The sequence below is a fragment of the Colias croceus genome, chromosome 17 (genome assembly GCF_905220415.1).
Source record: "Colias croceus chromosome 17, ilColCroc2.1".
Taxonomy (NCBI): domain Eukaryota; kingdom Metazoa; phylum Arthropoda; class Insecta; order Lepidoptera; family Pieridae; genus Colias; species Colias croceus.
In genome coordinates, this window is record NC_059553.1 from 8,913,608 (window position 1) to 8,936,928 (window position 23,321).

Sequence of the window (23,321 nt, forward strand, 5' to 3'; positions counted from 1 at the left end):
TTTCCAGCATTTTCAGATTCAGATTTTAGTTACAAATCTACTTACCACACCATCGCAGACAAATAATGCTGCGTGATCACTTTTATAGTAACAAGCGTCTAATTCTTCATCTGTATGTTGGTCTAGTATAACCTCTGTACCATTGGACCATCGTTTCATCAACAAAAACTGGGGATCTAGGAACTTATTCCTAGGACTCAGTTTTAAGTCTAGATGCTTCTTTAGAGTATTGAGCTCTTGATTATCATGTAGCAAGGAACGCTTGCGTCGTTTTTGATATTTTAAATGTGCTATCTCGAATTCTGGATCTGCAAAGATAATTGTTTTTACACACTTGTGATTAGTATTGCGTTAATTGTTATTTCAGCCTTTGAAATGATTGTTACTTCCTGATATTAATTATTATTATCTCGGATGTTTTAACTGTTTTATATGACAAGGATAGAAGTTTTTTTTAGTTGTTCAGTTGGGTACAAGTTGCTGGTTTAGTTTTACTTGGGTTTAACCAGGTAATAAAGTTGTGTTAAGAAGTTTTTTACATCTTTCAAATAAAATGATTTTTTGAGTTAGAGATTTAGTACTCACGTTTACTCTCTGTGCCGAAAAACAGTAGCTTTTCAGATGGTGATAGATGATGGAGTAGTTGTTTTGTGTGGTCCTGAAACAAAGTACATATATATATATGTAGTTATTAATTAACATGTTAGTCATTAAATTGCTTGTCTTATAAGAATGCGTCATAAATGTTTTTTTAATCTGTTTATAAAACAAAACGTACATCTAATTATGAGTAGGAAGCGACAAAGACTATATTATTGTGTGGCTAAAAACGTGGAAACGTCATTAACCTCGTGTTCGAAACAAATCGCCGGTAAATATTGTATTGTTTTATCTCCATTTAGAAAATAGCCTCGACATTTTTCGACAATGGCCACTTTTCGCACGGATCTTGTGACTTAATCGATGTGCATGGAGTTGTAAAAACAAGCGTTTAGCGATTTTTATAAGCTTTATTTTATGCAAATTTGAAAAAATATGTCAATTCTGGTTTAAAGTTAAAACTACTGTAAAATCAATACATATTATATACAAAGTCAAAGTGTCTGTTTGTCCTATGTATGCTTAGATCATTAAAACTACGCCACGGATTTTGGAGTGTTTTATAAATACACATTTACGTAGATTCTTGAGCAAGGTATAATCTTTTTTTAATCTCTGAACGATTAAGCCTATTCGATTGCTCTCACAAATGTAACACTGCACCTGGGGCCTTAGACAAAGTAACAATTACAAAACGATAACGAAGTTAGAAATCGCAAAAATGTATGGGATTGACATAGATAGACCACGTGATCTAACGCGGCGTATGTCAATCCTATACATTTTTGCGATTTCTAACTTCGTTATCGTTTTGTAATTGTTACTTTGTCTAAGGCCCCTGTACTTATAGTTTACAAGAATTTACATAACTTTCTATTGTTTTGTTAATAAAGAAGAAATCAACAGCTTATGACTTGCGCTTCATTATTTTTCACATCAACTTGTAGTTATTCCGTATTAGATATGACTGATCATTTTACCGTTTGTTTTATGAGTTGTAATTCATCGCCAGTTAAAAGGTAAATTAACTGATAATCTTAATTAAAGATAACATTTTGTGTTTTACTTTGAATATTAATGTTGTAGGTACATGATTATATTATGCATTGTCTTTTAATTGCTTTGTTTATTTATAACTTGTGTTTTAATACAGATAAAACTATACTAGAAGTATTTTCCTTTTTTGACAGTGAAAGTAAGCAAAGAGTTTCGTAATTTAATGGTATGCGACAAGAATTTAAATCGCCTAGTTACGACCATTTCCAATGTAATTTGGCGATTACATGCTTCAAACTTGATTTCTATTCAAAATAACATCTTTATGATCACACAGAATAATCTCAGAAAGTAAATAATTGATAATAATTGCGGAAAGACACTCTTAATTATAATTGTAGCGTGAGAAACTGGATTAGAAGGATTTTGACTGCTTTTGTAATGGTTTCTTACGACTTTCGTAATAATGTTGGAAAATAGTGTTATGAGTTATTGATTTGTGAAATTAGTATAATATGAAAATCGATTTGTTTCGGTCTTTTTATTGGTTGTACGTTCTTTCGTAATGGCAGTAATGTTTTGATTTTCAATTATTGATGCAAGCAATTTTTGGCCGGTAATTTTTCGTGATGCGTTTTTTAAGTTCTAATAAAAGCGACTGAAAAAATTACACGCTTATGTTTATATTATTACTCACATAATATCTCTGTAAAGCTGAAGATATGAAAAGTACCTTTGTTTGACTAAAGTAATACATTTCTAAGTAAACGTTAAATAAGTCACTAAAATCTCTGTTTAAGTTTATTGTACGTGTTAAATTTCCTATAAATTAAAACCTATTTCGTAATGTAGGTTTAGCCGAAAAACAAAAAGTCTAGCTAAACCAGGTCACGATAGCTCATCAAAGTGCGCTATGCTCAGCTGGCTTTATGTAATACTATCGAAATATTCTATTGTTACTGCTATCTGGATTTGAAATGTTTAAAAGAAATTGGAATTGCATAAAGGAAAGAACAGTTTTAAGTTTTTTGTATATGGAGTCTATTCTTCGTTTAAGATATTCTCTATAGATATATATTTGGTTTGTTCTGATTGATAGTGTAGATAAAATGGATTGTAAATTATTAGATACTAGCTTCCGCCCGCGACTCCGTCCGCGCGGATGTCGGTCTTCGCGTGGATGGTTTATTTCTCCATTTTGAGTAGGTACCTCTGACAATAAAATCTTATAAATATCTATTGGACCCAATTCCCAAATACGGCTAGGCCTATAATAATACGCAACGTGTGTTCGCGGTTCTACGGAACAACGTCTATGGATAAAACTGAAAAATTAAGATTAATTTTTTTCTACGTATTTTTCCAGGATAAAAAGTATCCTATTTTACGCCCAGGATAATAAGGTATAATTATACCAAGTTTCATCGAAATCGAACCGCTAGTTTTCACGTGATGCCTTCACATACAGACAGACAGACAGACAGACAGACAGACAGACAGACAGACAAAAATTTTTTTAATCACATATTTGGGTTTGGTATCGATCCAGTAACACCCCCTGCTATTTATTTTTTCAATATTTTCAATGTACAGAATTGACCCTTCTACAGATTTATTATATGTAGGGGAAACTTGCCTAATTCGTACCACTTAAGGAGAACCTCAAAAATTTTGGAAATGAACAATGATACACAGTTATTTATATTAAGTAATTATAATTTCACTAATGTTCTATTAGTATTTCAACAAAAAATAACATATATCTTTTAAACTTCTGAGAAATAAACAATTTTCAAAAACTTAAAAAAAGTACGATTTCAGACCATTCATCTTAAATCGTACTAGTATATATTCTTAAATCGTACTTTGAGATCCTATCATTGGTTTACAGTCTTAAAAATCACAATCTTAATAATCTTCTCCTCTTTTTCTTAATTTTAATGTACCTATATTAATTCTTATTAATACAGCGGATGGTCTTTGCCAAATCCTGACAGTCATCGCAGTAATAACATTTTGTTTTTTTAGTTGTCCCTGCACATAGCTCATGTAGGTAATTGTGAAGTATGGGTAGGTACCCATACTTCACAATTACCGCATTTAATCATGTTTTCTTTAACGTCTTCTTGACATATTTTGCAATACCAACTGTCATTTTCATCTTGTTCTTGTTTCCTTTTTGAGGTGTTTTCGTTCGTTCGTACAGGTACGTTTTAAGAAGTTGCTGCGAGTACGAAATAGGCACAAGTATCAAAAGAATTTCAAATTTGCCGCAAAAAAAACTGTCAACGAACAAGCCGGCTTTACTATGTGAAATATATTCACAAATATACGCATAAATATAAAATAAACAGTTAAACAACTTATGAACGGTATACTTGGAAGACAGTTCTTGTGAAGTGTGCGAAAAAATTACTCAAAAAGTAAGAAAAAACTTACTTGATAAATATTTTAGTCGGGAGCAACGTAACAGGTATTTATTTGTCACATGGCAATATGGCCGACTATTATTGACATTTTATGCCACCAGAGGCGCTGGTAACCATTACCCAAGCCGAGATATAGACGAGGTACGATTTAAGCGCAGGTACGAATTATGCAAGTTTACCTATAGATTCGAAAATATTAAAGAATATACTATTCTTTGAGTATGTATTTACTTTCGATGTACTTGCGCTACCGGGTTAAAAAAATGGTTTTAAGGTAATCTATAGGTATGGGTTCGTTTAAATTATAGGAGCTTTTGACACACCTTGAATTACTTAATATGTATTATAAACAGCTTATTTTACAAAATGAATTTATAATAATATCGAATCGGCACATAAGTATTTAATTATTATTATTATATTGAATGCACATGATGTGATCTGTGCTACCCACTAGGTACAACTTGAGTAGGTATTTGAGATAATTTGGCAGGGATGTAACTTAATTGTAACTTAAAGGCTATATTACACTTATTAAATCTATACTGTATTTTTACGTGTAGATCTAAGTCCATAAAAAACGTATTTTATTTATGTCTTTCTATTTGAATTCGTTGCAATGCCATAATATAATCTACACTACAAATACCTACAATAGTTAAACGTTTTTAACATAAAATCACCTTGACAATTGGTTTTTGAGTGGTGCATTCACAATCAGTCACGCTGCTTCAAATAAACGTCTATCACGTTTAGATAGGTCATAGGTCAACAAAGGTTAGTATTGTTAGCGTGATAATGGGCGTTTTTCCATTACCCGGCCCGGCACCGGCACAGGCACCGGCGCCGGCGCCGTGCCGTTGCCGGGGAAGCAAAAATGTATGAAAATGTATGGCTCGCTTTTTCACTTACCGGCGCCGGCGCCGGCACGGCATTGAGTCCTGCCGGCGCCGTCGCCGTCGCCGGGGTAGCAAGCTTCCCACTTGTGCCGGCCCGGCAAAATTGCATATGTATTGCATATTTATATGAATTGTAGCCGTGTGAGTGTGTAACTGCGCGGGGCGGGTAGGAGGGCGCGGAGCGGAGGGACTCGTATTTGGTTTTTTGTTCGCTTTTCTCCAACAAATAGTTAAATGTTTCTTCGGTCATGCGAAAATAGTTGAAGAATTTTCTGGGGTCCTTTTTTAACTTTTCATTACTCACCGGGCGTAAACCGGCATCGACACCGGCGCAATGGAAAAACGAAGTCCCGGTGCCGGTACCGGTCCCCGACAATGCCGTTGCCGTGCCGGAGCCGGGCCGGGTAATGGAAAAACGCCCAATCTATAAGACCATAAGGGAACACCTGTTTTTAAGCACGCATTTCTGAAAACTATATTGTGATTGCTACAAACTATCTAGAACTCGAAACGTCACTCACATGCCATATGCATACCATAGCCATTAAAGGGTCACCTTGTTGCAAAAGGCGTGTTGCCTTTTTGAAATTGATATGTTGATTCCTTGTGTTGATTATTAAATACTAAACAAAACCTGAAGAGTCACTTGTGTGGTACCTGGATAAAAAGTAGCCTATGTGCTAATTTAGACTATAATTATTATCTATCTGTACGACTGTACGTGTACACCACCATCAAATTCATACAGATCCGATCAGCTATATTTCGTAAGAATAAGCGTTTACAATAGATATTAATAGGAAATACTATTTAATTTCATATTGTACCGTTAATAAACAGTGAAAGTTCAGATTTTTGTCCACTGTTTGCGCAAATTGATAAGTCACGGGATAATAAGAGTCAAAGGTCAGTTATGAGCATTTACAACTGCAGACAGACGCTAATAGAAAAAGCACTTGGTACAAAGTAAAGGATTTAATTGTAGAAAATAAAACTTCTTATGAAACTTTAAAATACTAAAGTATTAACTACTATAATTTTTAGGAACGACTTTGTTTTTGCTGTCTATTTATTTGTATGCTGTTGATATAGAAGTAGGAGTTTATTTACCTATAACTACGTACCTAATTGAATATTATTACAATTTTGTTATTGGAACTATCATCTATTCGAAGCATCGTAATATAACATTCTTGGCGTAGCATTTTCCTGACACTTCAAGTACTTGAAGAACAATGCTCATAAAAGACTCAAACCTAACCGCTAAGCCATGATTGTAATTAAAAACAACAATTAAGATAAACAGCAAACATGTATCTACATAGTAACATGTGCATAATTTCAGGAGACCTTCCATAATATAATGGGTTGTTTTTATAATTAAGCTTTGCGTGCAAAAGCACAGGGTCGAAATTATCCATATTATTCGCATGTAATCTGAACTATTATGTGATAAAACAGCGTATCGTTTCAGTGAGTTCAAGGTTAGGAGGTTATTAGGGACCTTATTGAATAAATTATGGAAGTTATGATTGGTATGGTTTTATAAAAGTTTTAAACAATATTTTCAAACAAACCATACGTAGTATAAAATACAGTATCGATTATTGCCAATTTGGGCTGCCATCAATGAGTTTTATTTTATTTTATTGTTCTAGAGCATTCTAGAGTCTAGACATACATGTATGTATCATCACTACATACATAGTATAAAACAAAGTCGCTTTCTCTGTCCCTATATTACCCTATGTCCCTTTGTATACTTAAATCTTTAAAACTACGCAACGGATTTTGATGCAGTTTTTTTAATAGATAGAGTGATTCAAGAAGAAGGTTTTAGTATATAATTTATTAGGTTTTAGACAAAGCGGGCGAAGCCGCAGGTGGTAAGCTAGTTTGTGATAAACTACAGCTGCTCAAAGTTTACAGTTAGAGAGTTGTGATCGGTAGCACTTTAAACTAATTTAATACAATTAAATAATTCATAATATGAACAAATCCTAATTTAAAAGAGCTTCTGGAATACAGGGTGTATCTAGGAAGATGTAAAAATAAATGTTTAAGCCCAACAAGAACATTACAGATGTATCTTTACAATCTTGTTTTTTGCACGATTGTTTTTGACCTTATGTTTTTAGATTACCTTTTGTCTTATAGATTTCCGCATATTACATGTTGTATTTTGCATACGAGTAAAAAAGTTAAACGTCATTTATATATAATTTTTACGACAGCGATAGAGCCGCCATATTTAAAAATACTGTAATAAATGATACATGTTAAAGAATTACAAATTAAAGACTAAACAGATTTTAACACAATATATAGTAACTATAATATAGATATACTAAATCTGAAGAGGTTGTTTGTTTGATTGTTTGAACCCACTTATCTCAGAATCTACTGGTTCGAATTGAAAAATTCGACACATCTAGAATTTATTCTAATAAAAGGTTGAGGTAATTTTTAAAAATTTGTATTAATTTATACAATTGCATGAATAATTATTTATTTGCTAAAAATTAGAACATGTTATGTTAATGCTTATTTAATTACTTTACATTTTCTTGTAATTTCGCGAGTGTGTTTTAAAATTATGTTAATCGTGATTAATAAATCATTAATTAATCCAATTTGAAAATATACATTTAAGTAATCAATTAAACTGTTTTATTTTGTAATGTGTTTCATAGGTAGGTAATTTGCCGCATTTTTTTATATCACACGGCGCGAATTTAATGAATATATGCATTTCTTATAAAATTTAAGTGGGATGCCGTTAAGAACCACAGACGTCTTTATCAAATACTTGCAGGTAGTTTGCTCTGTTTTATTAGAAGGCAATAAAACGAGTATTGCAAGAAAGAAGGCCAGATGAAGAAAAGATGTGTCTTAGATAAATTTTATAATATCCAAAACCCGCCACAGAAAGCGGCATGAAAAATGGTAGAGTTTAGTGGGTAGTTCCACACGCACACCGTGGGAATCCTACACAAACTTTATAGAACAATGATATGATTACCGTCATATGTTCACAAATTAATGATATAAAAATTCAGTTTTATTATTAACCTAATAAATAATCCAAAAGCCACACATGGTCCTAACAAGATACAGTGCAGGTGCTTTACGAAATGGTTGCGACAGTAATTGTTATATCGCATACAAAAAGTGTTCAAATGCATTCAGTATGGAGGGAAATCGACCGGTTTTGTCAATTTCGAATTGCATTAGGTTGAACTAAAAATTAGGCCTGAGTGTTTAGTTAGTTTAGTTAGAGTACTGTTTAATTGCCAAGGTTTTCGCGAAAATATATATTGATTGCTTAATATTAAATACACATAAATGCTTTAAAAATAAAGGGATAGAGTTTTAGTTTTTGGTACCTACTAATAAATTTACGGCTACGAATTATAAAAAAACCTAGCGATCATGCTTTACAAAGTCTACGAACAATATTAAATTTGTGTTAAAATATTTGGCTATTAATATGATTAAAACTTCACGACAATGAAAGCCGATTCAATGCGTAACGTTGTTAAAAAGTAGTGCTTTTAAGATTACGTAAAATAAAGGAGATGAAGTCATAAAGATGGTATTTTATTATAAGAATTCAAATCCTCCATAATAATATCTAGCAATCTCTACCAATAAGCCACCACTACAATTATAAAAGCTAGAATAATTTAGTTGCAAAACGTTCACAAAGACCCTATTTAAGGTTGCATATTTGGCGCACCTTGGTTGCTAAACCGATTGTATGATGTATATATTAATATTATCATTTTATTTTTAATTCAATTTATTTTTGTTTTACAGTTTTTGTACAGATTAAACTAGACAAATGCTCACGTGTTAAAGCAATTAACTTTTATTCATAAAATGAACTAGAAACCTAAAAAAATGTACCTACCTATATTAATAAATAATTAAACATAGCCCTACTTGTGAAATTTCATAAATGTAAACATATGAAGCTTTTTCAGGTTATTACAAATAAACATCATGTAAAAATCATCATGTTTCGTTGGAACTAGTGAAGTGTGTTTTATTCTAAAATCTAATGGTCTAAATGCAGTTTATCAAGAAAAAACAATAGAAAGAAAAGCTTATAATATTTTACTAATTAATAGATAAGGGAAGAAGTGTAATTCTATGGCCGTGATAATGAAGGTCTATGTGAAATGGATGACACGCTCTGAATGTTGCATTGTGTAAATAAGTGTAAGTCCGTACATTTTATTATCAAGAACATAATGTCTTAATCCTTGACAAATATTTGGATTATTACACTATTGGCCGGGAGATATTAGAACCGCCAAACTGGTATAAATGACCCAATAATTTCTGTCAGTATCTCCCGGCCTATTGGCACCTATAAGTGAGGAAATCATTTTTGATTTTACAAAAACAATACCGTATCTTCGATCATAGCTCGGTCATGTTAGAAATCTAACAGGAAATTGAATACTAGCCAAACGATTGTTTCGGTGCATGTATAGGTAGTAGTTTTTCAGTTAAATTTCAATTCAAAATGTATTCTCATAAACTTTTAAAATAGTAAATTAATTCGCATACAACCTTTTAACAAAGCTATAAACATTAAGTGAAGCTTATATTTTAGATAGAAGTAGTAGTTGATATAGTATCTATAGAAGGCTGTAACTATGTAGTAAAGGCCTATGTTAAAATCTAGATTAACTAGTAATATCTAGCTTTTGGGTTATTAATTGGAGTTAACTTAACCCAGTTTGGCAACATTCTGCTTTACATAATTTAGCTTACAAGTGAATATTTGTCCTTGGCTATTTACTCGGAATTTGGATCTGGAATTTAGTTTAAATCGCTGTAATGTCGTTAGGTTTCCGGTTTTATTCACAGTATAAGATGATTTTTTTTAGATATTTTAAAAAGGCGGTATTCCAAAGAATATGTGAACACGTGACGCACATCCCTAATCCCTATTTTGAAGGGTTTTTAATCGAATATAAAATTCGTGTAAAAAAATGTGACCATTGTAAATTACTTGATTACACAAATATAAGTGATTACAATAATTGTAGGCAGATCAGAAAGTCAATTATGTTTAGAAGCTATATAAATTCCATTGCCCATAGTCACACGCTCTATGAGATAATATACGAAGAAATTGTCAAAAGTTCCATTTAAAATACACACCGCATACCATGCCTAATTTGGTCGCTTTTATTTGATAATTCAAACACAGTGACCTAATACTTCTCTGTATAATTAGGATCAGGTGTTAACTGCTGACATATTATATAATTAAAGTTTATATAAATGATAACAAATGATTATAATATAATCCTACTAGCATTCCGTCCGCGGCTTCGTCCATATTCAAAGGAAATTCCCACGTGAAAAAGATGTTTCTTATAATTTAAAATATTTTATTTTTCATACATCATATCACATTCTTGTCATCTCGAGACACAAAAATATCATAATAATATGTGTCCGTTGCGATGTGATAGAATGACAAACAAACACACTTCGCATTTACAATAAATAAATAAATATTTCGGGACTATTTTCACACACGGCACGATCTGATCCCATTATGTGTTATGGAAACCAGATGGCTGATAAATATACATATATAATTTTAAATAAATACTTATATAGATAATTAACACCCAGACACAGAGCAAACATCTATGTTCATCACACAAATATTTGCCCCGGGTGGGAATCGAACCCACGACCAGTGACTTGGAAGGCAGAGCCACTATCAACCAAGCCAACCGGCTAGACAATACTAAGTAAGGATTTAAATTCCACAGCCAAATTGCTCTAATTTAAATGCAAATGTACTCTTGCGTCACGATAGAAGATTTTGTTTAATTGAATAAAATTAAGGATTTCGTTGCAACATTGGTGAAGGCTATCTTGCTATTGTAGATATTAATCGTATGTAGCGAGCGAATATTTTGTGAAACTAAATAAAATTGTCTTATTTGGTAATATCATAAAGCAATGTAAGGTTAATAAAGAAATAATAAAGAGTGGATTGTGTATTTTCTGTAAAAGTTTAATATAGACTTTGTTCTTTACTATTTGAATCATTCATCTTCACTTTTTATATCAACTGTGGAAAATATACTGACGTATGCGTTTACACGGTGATGTTTTCTTTTAAAAGATAGTCGATACATTTTTCTATAAGAAGTGCCGTCATATAAAATGTTAATGCTGTACTCATGTATTATGACTGAAAAAGCGGTAGGTACCTACGTAAAAAAAACTTTTATGAACTTATTATTTAAAGCACATATCACGGAACATAAATGTATGTTGTGTGTTTGAGTGGAGTTCTTGAAATTTGATATTAACCCATTGAGCCCCATTGAGCCCCGAGCGGCCCGATCTGACCACGACACAATAGATTTTCTATTGTGTCTGTGATTCCGGGGGCTGAGTTATTATGAGATATATTTGGTCATTTATTTAATTTATAATCCCATTAAAATCCAAATCATTACATAAAAAAATATTGGATAACTTATATCTAAACAATTAAAATATGAAATGAATTTACAAACAGGCGCGGGTGGTTTCATAATTAGGGTACACAGAAATAAAAAATACGTTACCTATGAGTACACAATATATTCCATTGCAATTACAATTGGAATCTAAATATGCGTAAAGGGTACCATTAAAACGCATTAGCAGTTCAAACGTCTATGTTAATTTACGAGTTTTGTAACATGGGCCATTTGCATGTCTCAAATAATAGAGATATATTTGTTACATACTCGTGTTTATGTTTAGCATGACAATAGTTTGTGTAATATTCCGGTTCTAAATGTTACATTACCGTCACGACCGGATTCGTAACGTCTGAGCTTTCGTTAGAGCTTCTAGTTCCTTAGTGTGGAAATATATATTGAATAGAAACTAAAGGACTTATTGCTATTTAGAACTATATGTAGGCGGATTTTTTGTATTTTTATGTATGTCCGATACGTTAGACTTTTAAGTTATCGTTTTAAAGTCACGCTTAAGGTTTTATATAATATAATAATTCTACAAACGCCATTTTTATTTATTTGTAAGCTGTTATTTGTTATTTACTTGTAAACAAGTAACTAGGTAGTAGCTCTACTAATATTATAATATTATTCTTTGCTAAATAGAGTTTGTTCTATCTAACAAATTTAGGTATATACCTAAATTTGTTAGATAGAACAAACTCTATTTGTTTTTTTACGTTGATATCAACGTTATAACTATTATATACTCAATGTATCTTTTACTAGCTGTTCCGCGCGGTTTCACCCGCATTGTTCCGCTCCTGTTGGTCTTAGCGTGATGATATATAGCCTTTAGCCTTCCTCGATAAATGGGCTATCTAACACCGAAAGAATTTTTCAAATCGGACCAGTATAGTTCCTGAGATTAGCGCGTTCAAACAAACTCTTCAGCTTTATAATATGTATTAGTATAGATATATTCTATTACATATTATTATGAATGAATACGAGTTACAACTCTTTCTACAAACTTGAACTATGAAAGACAAAGCTAGATCCTTCAACACGCAAACAAACCTTTCGTAAATCCATTGTTGGTGCCTACATGCGAAAGAAACGTTATGATGGATTGTTTCGACCAATTATTTCGACATGAGTGTTGATCTCAATTCAATGTGTCAAAATTTTGTACAATGGATATACTTAGTTAAAACATTGACACATATTATAGCTTTCCGCCCGCGGCTTTGCCCGCGTTTTCAAAGAAAAACCCGCATATTTCCCGTTCCCGTGGGATTAACGGGATAAAATCTATTCTATGCGTTAATCCAAGTTACCCTCTATATGTGTGCTTAATTTCATTATAATCGGTTCAGTAGTATTTGCGTGTAAGAATAATAACACACACACTTCCTCACAAACTCTCGCATTTATAATATTAGTAGGACTAATCTAGGCATTCAGAGTCACAATAATTCTTGGCATTTTCACGATTTTTACAAATGTAGAGTTTTATCTAATATAAACAATTTTTGACCAAACATTTCCTTGTTAATCTAGATTTTTTTGACATGTGCTAGCGAATTGTTTAAAGCTACTCTAGTTTAATTTAGCTTCGGCTCGATCGTCGTATAAAATAAATATTATAAAATACTAGCGGTCCGCCCCGGCTTCGCCCGTGGTACATATTAACGTTTTCTCTACATAAGAACCATCCTCGTACTTCAAGGAATATAATAAAAAAAGAATTATCGAAATCGGTTCAGCCGTTCTCGAGTTATGGAATTACAACGAAAAGTGGCATTGATTTTTATATATTAGAATAAAATAAATATTATAAAATACTAGCGGTCCGCCCCGGCTTCGCCCGTGGTACATATTAACGTTTTCTCTACATAAGAACCATCCTCGTACTTCAAGGAATATAATAAAAAAAGAATTATCGAAATCGGTTCAGCCGTTCTCGAGTTATGGAATTACAACGAAAAGTGGCATTGATTTTTATATATTAGATTATTGTAAAAATTCACAAGATTTCAATTCTTAAATTCTATGCGATATAATAGCACATAAAATACAAATATGTAGGTAGGTAAAATATATTATGCTCTATGAGGCACATAAAATCAATATAACTACACCCTGTATTACTTTCACTGTATATAAGCACATATTAAGTGACTGATATAAGTTACATTAGACTACAAGCCCGCATAGGAAAAAAATATGGGTCAAATGAACCACCAGGGGACATATCTAGAACGATAGAAGACCATAAAATAATAAGATTCATCACTATGCCGTCACTTGTAAGCTGTCCAACTGAGTGCAGATGAGAATTGAAAAGTACAGGTAGACTCGGTAAATTTTGGTCATTTGACCATGTACGGCATTCTTAACCATCGATAGATCCATTAAAAATAATAAGAAACCGCTCAGTGCCGTACAAAAATGGTGGTCCACAAAGTCGGAATTTTTATTTAATTTCCGAGAGTTACCGGGGGTAAATTTGGTCATTTGACCATGTACGGCATCTGTGTCATACTATGCCTATACTGCTTTTAATCCATTATTCCGCAACGCCGTACAAAAATCATGGGGACAAGGGGAAAAAATCGAGAGTTGCAATCCCCTCTCTTTCCCCACTCCAGGGGGTCATTTGACTAAGTACGGCTTCGGTTCCAAAACATTATCTAGCACTCAAAAGTACTATTAAAAGCAATGCCGTCAAAAAATAATTGTTCTTTTAAATGTATACCAATAATCATCTTAATTTCATCGAATTCTTGATATAAAGAGCTGTAAGGTCATTTGACTCTGTACGGGAACTTTTTTTTTAACATGATATTGTAAAATTCAATTGTTGTATAGTATTGCCGTTCAAAAGAAACCGTTCTAAAAAAAGTTATAGAGAAATGCAAAAACAGAAATTTTGTAAAAGTTTAAACATCGTAGATTAATGAAATATAATAGTTTTCTACACTTTATTCGTTGTTTTAAATAGTATTAACATAGATAAATTAGGAAAAAACGATGCCGTACATTTTTGTGCAGACCACATCTTTTAGGCTGATGAAAGCGACGAAAGCTACAATTTTAAGGGTGCTTTATGGCCATTTGATACAGTACGGCATTAACATATTTTTACCCAACTACGGCAAAGCAAAAGGAGGGTTATGATTTTGACAGGTCATGTATGTATGTTCATCTATTCCCTCGTAACTTCTAAACTACTTATCAGAATTCGACAAATGACATATCATTAGAAGCGTCTGAATTGTTCACTGGATAACCAGCGACCAGCTAGCTAAAGGCTATATGGGGTTTCACAAAATCTAATGTGGCGCCCTCTAGCGGACAAAACATACAGAGTAAAAAAATAAAGTTAAGATAAATATGCCGTGTTTGGTATCATTTGAAAGCGCTTTACTTGTACATTTTGAATATGTATATATTACTAGCATTTGCTTGTGACTTTACCTGTATTCATGGGCTGATTGCATATAATTCACATCTTTTCGTTCATATAGCTTCTTTATTAGTTCATCAATTTAACGGAGTCCATTCCACCTGACTCCGACTTTCCAAGGTGATAATTAACCACCTCGAGCTTCTTAATATTAATGTATATTTATATTTTATTATCAAAATATAAAGCAAACATTTCGTTATATGGATTTTTTTCTTTTTCAGATTTTTCCCCTTTGAACCAAAGAAAATGTACGGCACATGAAAAAATATTATCTATGCATAAAATACTTTAAAAATAAATTTATTTCGTGTTGTGTCAAATGACCCCCTGGAGTGGGGAAAGAGAGGGGATTACAACTCTCGATTTTTTCCCCTTGTCCCCATGATTTTTGTACGGCGTTGCGGAATAATGGATTAAAAGCAGTATAGGCATAGTATGACACAGATGCCGTACATGGTCAAATGACCAAATTTACCCCCGGTAACTCTCGGAAATTAAATAAAAATTCCGACTTTGTGGACCACCATTTTTGTACGGCACTGAGCGGTTTCTTATTATTTTTAATGGATCTATCGATGGTTAAGAATGCCGTACATGGTCAAATGACCAAAATTTACCGAGTCTACCTGTACTTTTCAATTCTCATCTGCACTCAGTTGGACAGCTTACAAGTGACGGCATAGTGATGAATCTTATTATTTTATGCTCTTCTATCGTTCTAGATATGTCCCCTGGTGGTTCATTTGACCCATATTTTTTTCCTATGCGGGCTTGTAGTCTACATGTTTGTGAGAAGTGCCATGAAAAATGCAGTCTCTTACTATTTAAAGTAAGGTGTCTTAGAACAAAAAATATCCCTTAGCTTGTTAAACTTGTTAATCGTGAATCATAAAATTTCTCGTTTTAGTTTTAACTTATTTTTAAGGGAAATAAATTTATTTTTCTGATTTAAAGAAGGAAAAGCAAACGGGGTTTAGGGTTAATTTCCCGATGAGGAAGGAATTTTATCGTTATTGGTGCGTAAGCACATTATTTTTAGTACATTAATTCCACGACTGAGAATATATTAATCGGGATATGAGTGCAAGTGTTAGAAGAAAATATCATAATATTTTACGTTTGTAACATCGTTGGCATTAGAAACATTTGTGAGTGCAAATAATTAATCCTACAAAAATTAATTATTGTACTGACAATAATCATCATATTATTAAGACACCCTAAACTTCATTTTTCAATTTCCATATAGTTTTTACAACCTTACATCTTAATTCACAATGAAATAACAAGCATTATGACGTAATCGAAGATTGAATCCCGTTAACACGTGCGCCTCCAACCGTGCCGCGATAGCAAGTGATCACAGAGCAAGTAATATCAAGTGATCGGAAGAGATGCATTCTTTCACTGAGATCATTGACTATTGGGAATTTTCGTGTGATTAACCTATAATATTATTGTAAGAAGTGGACGATAAGTAATTGTTTTATTGATAGCTATTAAAGAGCAACAGATACTGTTTTCCGAATCGGTGGTAAACGTTAAAAAAATGTAATGACGATTCGAAAGTGCTTCTAAAAGAAGTCTAATTGAATAAATAAATGTTTGAGTTTATAAGGTGGATCTAGTGATTTATGGTCCATCGGTCATGATGTAAAATGAACTATAACATATTTATAGATTGATTTTATAGATAGACGATGTACTTGATGACAACTAACTATAACCAGAAATAATATAATACTCGAGTACTATACATAAGTGTAACTAGATGACGTAACACAGGATTTATAATTGTGTTCATCATTTTGGGCTCTATATTTGAAAATTCCAGTAAATCTTACCGAGGAAGTTGCAGATTGTGATTGTTGAATAAAGCAACTGTATTTTGTAAATATTTTTTGCATTGACAAGTTTATTTAATTGCATTAGTATAATTTTTACACTCCATCGCTGATAACATGGACTGGAAAAAAAATACTTATATAAAATATTTTTCTAAAACATAAAATTATAAAAAAAATATGGCGTTTAAAGTTTTATCTATGTGTTCTGAGCCTTATGTATTGCATCCGTAGTGTCACTGACCGTCATTTAACTGCATATGGCAACCTGTCCTTGTCTGTTTAAAATTATATAATTGTTGTCAATGCTCTGCACCTTGGAAAGTGCTTGAAATAATACCTGTATTTAGGATCTATAGGTGTATATATTATGTATTTTTTTACATTAAGTACTCACACCTTAAATTATGTACTTGATATTGGACTTATTTGTAAATGCATTAACTGGTAAAAATACGAACGTTGTTTTTCAGTAACATAATACTCTATTCCAATATTGTTTACGTAAATATTATGTTATTACTTATGTTATTAATTTTAATTATCTGTCGGTAACTACTATCTTAAAGTAAAGTAATATTAAAATTGCACGAAAATGGAAATACAGCAGCGAAATTTAAAATACACGTTTTTACCCGAAAATATTAAAAACAAATGAATAGAACAATTCATACATAATACTTCCTCAAACGAAATTGTCATTATTAATAAAAATAGACCCGATACAGATAATAAATCACAATACTTATTGTTCAATATCACTATAATCTCATATTATTTCCGTGTTACAAAACGCTTAGCAATTGCCCAAAACGTAATTGTTACGGTTCACTGTTACTTATTTGTATTGAGTTTTACGGTCAGTTGTGGCCATCCGAATTTTTTTGTAATTTTTTTAGCAAGTTGTTATGTAACTTATCTCTTGTAATACTGGGTTAATTGAATACGCGTAAGGTTGTAGAGACTTTAAATGTATAGGTACTAGGGCATTGGGCAATAAGTATTGTTCAGGCTAATAATATAGGGGCATAATGTTTATTAGAAGAAAAGTACAAGCTCTTCTTCGTCTTTAATTCCATAACTACAAAAGTAAAAAAAATTGTGTTCCTTTCATTATAAGAAAGCTATAAAAAGACATCTCTATGGATTAAAAGAAGATTAAAAGGCATAATATGTCATCTCAGGAGCTATACTTGTACTATACGATTGGTCCGATTTGAAAAATTATTTCGGTGTTAGGTAGCCCATCTATCGAGGAAGGCTATATCATCACGCTAAGGCCAACAGCAGCGGAACACTGCGGGTAAAACCGCGGGGCACAGCTAGTTATATATAACCGCTAAACCACGCTAAACGGAAGAACAACATGCAATCGAGAAGAAAAAGGTAAGTCCGTAAATAATACCAGGTTCCAAAGGAAACGATTCTATGTAAGGTAATTTTAATTTAGTATGTAAGTGCTTTACCTTAGTGCTTTTCTACTAAAATTTTACGTTTAAAGCGAAAGCCTATATTAAGGGAAATTAATCGCTAAATGTGTTGCTCAACACATAAGTCGAGAACAGCTGATCCGATTTCGTTACTTCTTTTCTTATAATATTCCTTGAAGTACGAGAATGGTTCTTATGGAGAGAAAACGTAAACATACACCACGACACCGACTACACGGTCGGGAGGAGTGAGGAGCGCTAGTTATAATAATAATATGACGGTGACTTGTTAGATACTTTTTTAAACTTGAATTACAATATAACTACTATTATTGTAATTATAATAAAGTATCATTACAATTGAGGTTAGCGAAATGATATTCAAGTGTTGCACTCACACAATCTCGATAAGATTAGAAATTTACTCGAGCACTTTCAACGATACGCAACGTTTGTTCCGAGATGAGATGCTGTGATTATTTGCATCGCTTCCTGCTATTAATTTAATGTTATTTTTAAAACAAACAAGAAATGTTGTAATGGAATAAAAAGAGCTAGAAAAATTATTTCAATTTATACTTAAAATGAGTAAGCAGTACAAAAAGTATCTTGCCTTAGTGAAAATGACGACATAACTAAGCTAAGTATTGATTTTAACCACATTGTCATCTATACTAATATTATAAAGCTGAAGAGTTTGTTTGTTTGTTTGTTTGAACGCGCTAATCTCGGGAACTTCTGGTCGGATTTGAAAAATTCTTTCGGTGTTAGATAGTTCATTTATCGAGGAAGGCTATAGGCTATAGACCATCACGCTACGACCAGCAGCCAGCAGGAGTGGAGACACGGGGGTGAAACCGCGCGGAGCAGCTAGTATTATATAAAATGACTTAGAGAGAACTAACTTCCTTAAATTATTTTAGTAGGTATAAATGGTTTATTGATTGATTGTAAATATGATCCGAGGATGAGGAGAGGATTTACTCATAAGTTTTCTGATGGACTTATTTTATCTGTCTTATTTAATAATTGGAAAATATAGAGCCCTGTAGGCCGAGCCAACTCTACAACTGTGTATCTTTGTTATACTTCCCCTATAATCTAAACTACAATAGAATTACGGCTACTAATCTCATCATAGTTTCACCTAACGCTTTTTCTAAATAATAACTCAACGAATTGCGAACGTATACAGAAACAGACAAATAAAACAGCTGTATGCAAGCTCTTTTTTTAAAAAAGCGTTTAAATACCATTTATAAATAAACTCTTTTTGTTTTACTTTACTACATTACTTCATCATCAATTAACCTTGACATAGATACCCTAGATTTCATAACATACTTAATTAATAGTAAGGCAAATTTTTGAACACAATGAGGTGGTATTAATAGGTAAATAAACATTATAATTATTTGAATATTAAGGTGGATCCGTTATTGCAAGCAACGAGCTAATAACTCTACACTCTCTAGTGTCATGGTCGCATGCAGGTTGTATCTTGAGATTAAATAAATGGATAATAAATTCATTAAATAATTTTTATACAATGGGTCTTCCAAGATGTATTCTAATGTTTACAGGAGAGGGTTTTTTGGTCTTTTCTTTCTCATTCAATTTTTTTTTTTTGAAATCGAACTAAAAACTCAAAAATCTATTTATTCAATTAGATTTCTTCTAGAAGCACTTTTGAATCGTCATAATGTATTTTAACATTTACCAATCGTTATTTTATTAAATCGAATGTAGTTCAACCTCATCATTCGTCAAAAATAATCTAATAAATTTTTCTACACTTTTTTTAACGACTCTTAAGTCTATTCAAAACTATGAAAAATGTATTGAAGCCTTTAAAAACGAGACGATTAGTCGTTAAATTAAGCTTGCGTTAAGCTCACAGTTTCATATGGAGTCATTTGGTTTTATGTAGAGAAACTGCCTGTAATTATTATGTGAGAGCACTTCGTGACTTGAATGTGAATGCCTTTGTATAGCAAATATGCGATCGTGGGTTAGTATGACATGGGTTTTGCGAATCAAGGATTTTTGAACGGATTTTAGTTTTATTTAATTAATCATTGTTTATATAGTGGACTTTTTTGTCTTTTTAATATGTTTCCTGGTTAATTGAAGCAGTTTTTGCATCTATGTATTAATGATTAAAGAATTTAGCTTCGCTCACAAACTTAGGTCTGTTGTCATAACACTGTTAATAGAACGATTTGGATTCAGCGTTGATTTATTAGCTTTTTCTCAATACAATATTTTGATTATCATTGAAAAGCGTTATCACGCTCGCAAGCACGCGGTATCAGCTTTCCAGTGATAAACAAAATTTAGAGTGCTTTAAAAGGCAACATACAGAAATCTGTACTTTCAACCTTTTATATCATAAACCTGTATGTATACATTGTACCTACGTTACCAATCAAATAGGAAATATTAAACTGTTGTTAAACTCCTTTTTGTAAAGGCGTTTAACAACAGCTCTTTAGTTTTTGCGGATATCTTTGTTTAGATACATACACACAGATCTTTCGTGAGATAATCATATTCGATGTTTATCTAACTTTGACAGCTATAATTAATAGCACGAGACCTTAGCACGAGACATAATACAGCATATGCGTTTGACGCATGTTTCAATAGATTTGAAGAAACTTTTATTATTATAAAGTTGTTACTGAGAAGTACCTACGGGAAGTAATCGCCTATTTGTTGTACATATTCATATTATGTTATGAGAAATTAATACTCTACTAAATACGACTAATCAGATATTATTATAGTTAATATTAGTCTATCTTATGTTGAGAGTTCGTACATTCAATAAGAAACTTTCAGTTACCTAGAATCACAGATCTATGTCTGTGCCTAGAATAATAAATTTCTATCTGATTCCATTTAATCAGAAATTCGAATATTATCTACTCAGAAATCCTTTATGAATTTTGAATTATGTATACCTAACTGTAGCTGCTACTGAAAACATTTTTAATAAAGGCCATTTGTTTATATTATTACTGTCAAGTGTTACTTGCAATAACAGTACTCACATTATTTGATAAGAAAATTATTTGTTTCTCGCTTTGAACACGATAAATGGATGCCCGATAAAATTGTCTTACACTTGCTGTTGGTGACAAAGTAGCTTTTATTCGTTTACAGTTAGCTTTTGTATTGTAACGGATTATTATATTAAGATGACATTTACTGTGTACATAGATAACAATTAATATGGTAAATTTCGATATATTATGTAGTAACTAAAGCTCATTGTGTTGAAATTAGGTACATCTAGTTTATTAGTTTGGGTTTTGTATTGAATTGAGAGGTCATATTTTATTAGCAAATAGCTTTGCGTAGTCAAAGAATAACTCGCTGTGTAACTCGCTTAGTTCCTGTTCCCGTGAGAATTGAGATCTCAAGCTATGTCTAATTTTTATCAAAATCGGTTTATTCGTTGAGGCGTGAAGAAGAGACAGATAGACAGAGTTACATTCGCATTTATAATATTTAGTTAAGCTAATCCTTATGAAAACATCGTCATTTACTCAACTGCTCCAATTTATTCAATAAAGATGGATTTACATTTCAACTAATTTATTCAAATTTAATTTTCTCACCTCACTATAAATAACAACAAAGTTTGCACAATACTTTAGCAGAATCATGATCCAAGAGAGCTTTATACAATAACCTTTAGCATTCTCGACCTAATTCTGCTCAGGTATTTTACGAAGCAATAAAATTATTGTTGAATAAAAGATATATGCGATCATTGTATTTGATTATCATGTTAATTAGTTGTTAGTTGCTTGGAGCAATTATTTATTGAGTTGGAGAGATTGAAGAATATATATTAAGCTATGGACTAAGGGTCCTTAATTATTTCTAATACATAATACCGTGTACGTTTCGTTATAATTATTTAGGATGGACTAGGATTTATGTCCTATTATTATTATTCGAGCGTAATAAATTAATGCTGATAAATTCAAATGTTATAGATAATTTAGATTTTACTAATGATTGAACATATCTATTGATATCTTTAGCAATATGGAATAGTACTGTTTAGTTTAAACTCAGGTATTTTTGTCGGAATAATACTTTTCAAAAGAACTTTTTTACATGAATCGTCTTAATAAAAGACGATTCATGTTAAAAAGTGCAATAACTAAAACTCCTATAACAAGGAAAATTCTTTAAGGAAAGGGACGTAGTAAAAGGAAATGCCTTTTTACCGACAATCCAGTTCGATGCAGCATAATAAATTTATAGACATACATATATATATATATATGAGGAAATACTAGATGAAAGTGGTTCTAGATACCACCTGGATCAGTTTTTCTATCATACTTTATGCTTATCAATCTTAAACACCGGTTGTTTTATGTAATTCGTACCTAATAAATAGCTTATAAATTCTTTAAGCTTATGAATCTTACATTATAATGAAGAATAATGATTGGACTATTTGTAATAATAATGCGTATATTCGAAAAATATTTGATATTATTACATATATAACAGATATGTTCATATTAAGAGTTTGCCTGCGGACTAATAGATAAATGTTACTAATGTTTAATTGAAATTTCTTAAAAAATGCACTGTAACAAAACTCCTCACAATTTTTTTTATATTTCAAAACAGTCTTTTTGGTTTGTTAAAAGACTGTTTTGAACTATTGAACTATCGAAATCGTTTTCAGACAATCCATAATGTGAATCAGATTATAACGACAAAGATATTTTCAATGATCACGATCATTATAAGTCAAAGTTTAAGCAAAAAGAAAGTAAAGCAATCTCTCTCTAAGGTTAAAGAACTAGCTCCTTGTTACTTTGGTTTCCAATAATGGTTTATGTAACTGTATGAGACATTGGTTGAATGCAAGAATTTAAATTGAAACCTTTATGTCTTTTTGTTATATGTTTATTACGTGAACATGGTTTTGAATCGTAAATACATAGACATCAAGTGGAATACAATAACTATTAAATATAATATAATCTGGGGTAAATTCTTCTCGTCCACTATAATATAAAGAAAATTTTAAATTATGTAATTCTTACTAATTTGTAATATTATCATTTTCTATATTTTTAATATTTATTTTTATTCATGTATCTTTTTACGGTAAAG

General features: G+C 31.8%; 1 protein-coding gene across 1 annotated transcript in view; it reads right to left on the bottom strand.

The window, feature by feature from the left end:
- LOC123699178 (A disintegrin and metalloproteinase with thrombospondin motifs adt-1-like) overlaps positions 1 to 23,321 on the bottom strand; it is a 36,252-nt gene that overhangs the window by 9,814 nt on the left and 3,117 nt on the right. Inside the window, exons 2-3 of the mRNA XM_045646069.1 lie at positions 586 to 658; positions 46 to 308 (exon numbers count right to left, since the gene is read on the bottom strand). Of these exons, the coding sequence (XP_045502025.1) occupies positions 46 to 308; positions 586 to 658 (336 nt within the window). The remainder of the gene's footprint in view (positions 1 to 45; positions 309 to 585; positions 659 to 23,321) is intronic.